Source organism: Terrapene carolina, unplaced genomic scaffold (assembly GCF_002925995.2).
Source record: "Terrapene carolina triunguis isolate 2854851 unplaced genomic scaffold, T_m_triunguis-2.0 Scaffold649, whole genome shotgun sequence".
Classification (NCBI taxonomy): Eukaryota; Metazoa; Chordata; order Testudines; family Emydidae; genus Terrapene; species Terrapene triunguis.
This window is the reverse complement of record NW_020665000.1, coordinates 175353-176381: the sequence shown is the minus strand read 5'-3', so window position 1 is coordinate 176381 and position 1029 is coordinate 175353. Positions and strand designations below refer to the sequence as shown.

General features: G+C 70.6%; 1 protein-coding gene across 2 annotated transcripts in view; it reads right to left on the bottom strand.

The window, feature by feature from the left end:
* Positions 1 to 1029, bottom strand: part of DHX34 (DExH-box helicase 34) — a 4012-nt gene that overhangs the window by 688 nt on the left and 2295 nt on the right. For both annotated transcript variants that reach the window (XM_026659665.2, XM_026659666.2), the window contains exons 6-7: positions 711 to 825; positions 277 to 383 (exon numbers count right to left, since the gene is read on the bottom strand). In XM_026659665.2, the coding sequence (XP_026515450.1) occupies positions 277 to 383; positions 711 to 825 (222 nt within the window). The remainder of the gene's footprint in view (positions 1 to 276; positions 384 to 710; positions 826 to 1029) is intronic.

Genomic DNA, 1029 nt, shown 5'->3' with positions numbered 1-1029 from the left:
GGGAGGTCTGGGTCACAGAGAGTGAGAGTAGGAGGGGGCATGGACGGGAGGACTGACAGAGGGGTGACATCAGAAAGCGCAGGGGCAGGGAGGGGAGCCAGTGCAGGGCAAGGGGCCAGGCAGGGGGCTAGGCGGGGGGCCAGGCAGGGGAGCCAGGCAGCAGGGCCGGGCAGGGGGCCGGGGGAGCCAGGGGGCAGGGCCAGGCAGGGGAGCCAGGGGGCCAGGACCAGGCAGGGGGGCCAGGCAGCGGGCCAGGGGGCAGGGCCAGGCACCCACCTGCAGGGCCGGTGCCCGCAGGCAGTTCACCAGGTAGGGCTTGTTGGTCTCCAGCAGCGAGACGAAGGCCAGGAGCTGGTGCCGGCTGCTCAGCCCCTCCTGGGAACCTGCAAAGCCACAAGAGGGGCGATCAGCTCAGCCCTGCGCAGGGGCTGGGGCAACCACGGGGCGGGGGGCAGGGCCCACAGCCCCACTGCTCTGAGCGGAGCCAGCAGGCTGGGGGGCTGGGTTGGGCTTCAGGGGCCCTGGCTTCCAGCCCCGGCTCCCCCCCAGACACCCTGCCTGACCCCAGCTAGTGCCCGCGTCTCTCTGGGACGCAGTCGCTCTGTGCCGCAGGGAGAAGGGCCCTTGCTGGGTCGGGTTGGACTGGGAGCTCCCCCTGCGTCGGGGCACCAAGGGGCTGGGGCCGGGCCGCCCCCCGTCCCTCTCCCTACCTCGGCTCCTCCCCGGCTCTGCTTTCTCCTCCGTGGTCTGCAGCAGCTCCGGGCTGCCGGCAAAGACGCAGGTCGGGTGCAGGACAATCCCCTGCTTGTTCTTGGTGTGAAAAATCTACAAGGAGACCAGATGAGGCGTCAGGGCCAGGGCCAGGGCCAGGGACTGCAACGGGTGCTGGAGACCCCAGCCTGGGGCACAGCTCTCACGGGCTTCCTCCTTCGCAGACTCCCAAACCTCTAGCCCAGACCCCACCCCCTCCCAGAGCTGGGATAGAACCCAGGAGTCCTGGCTCCCAGCCCCCCCTGCTCTAACCACCAG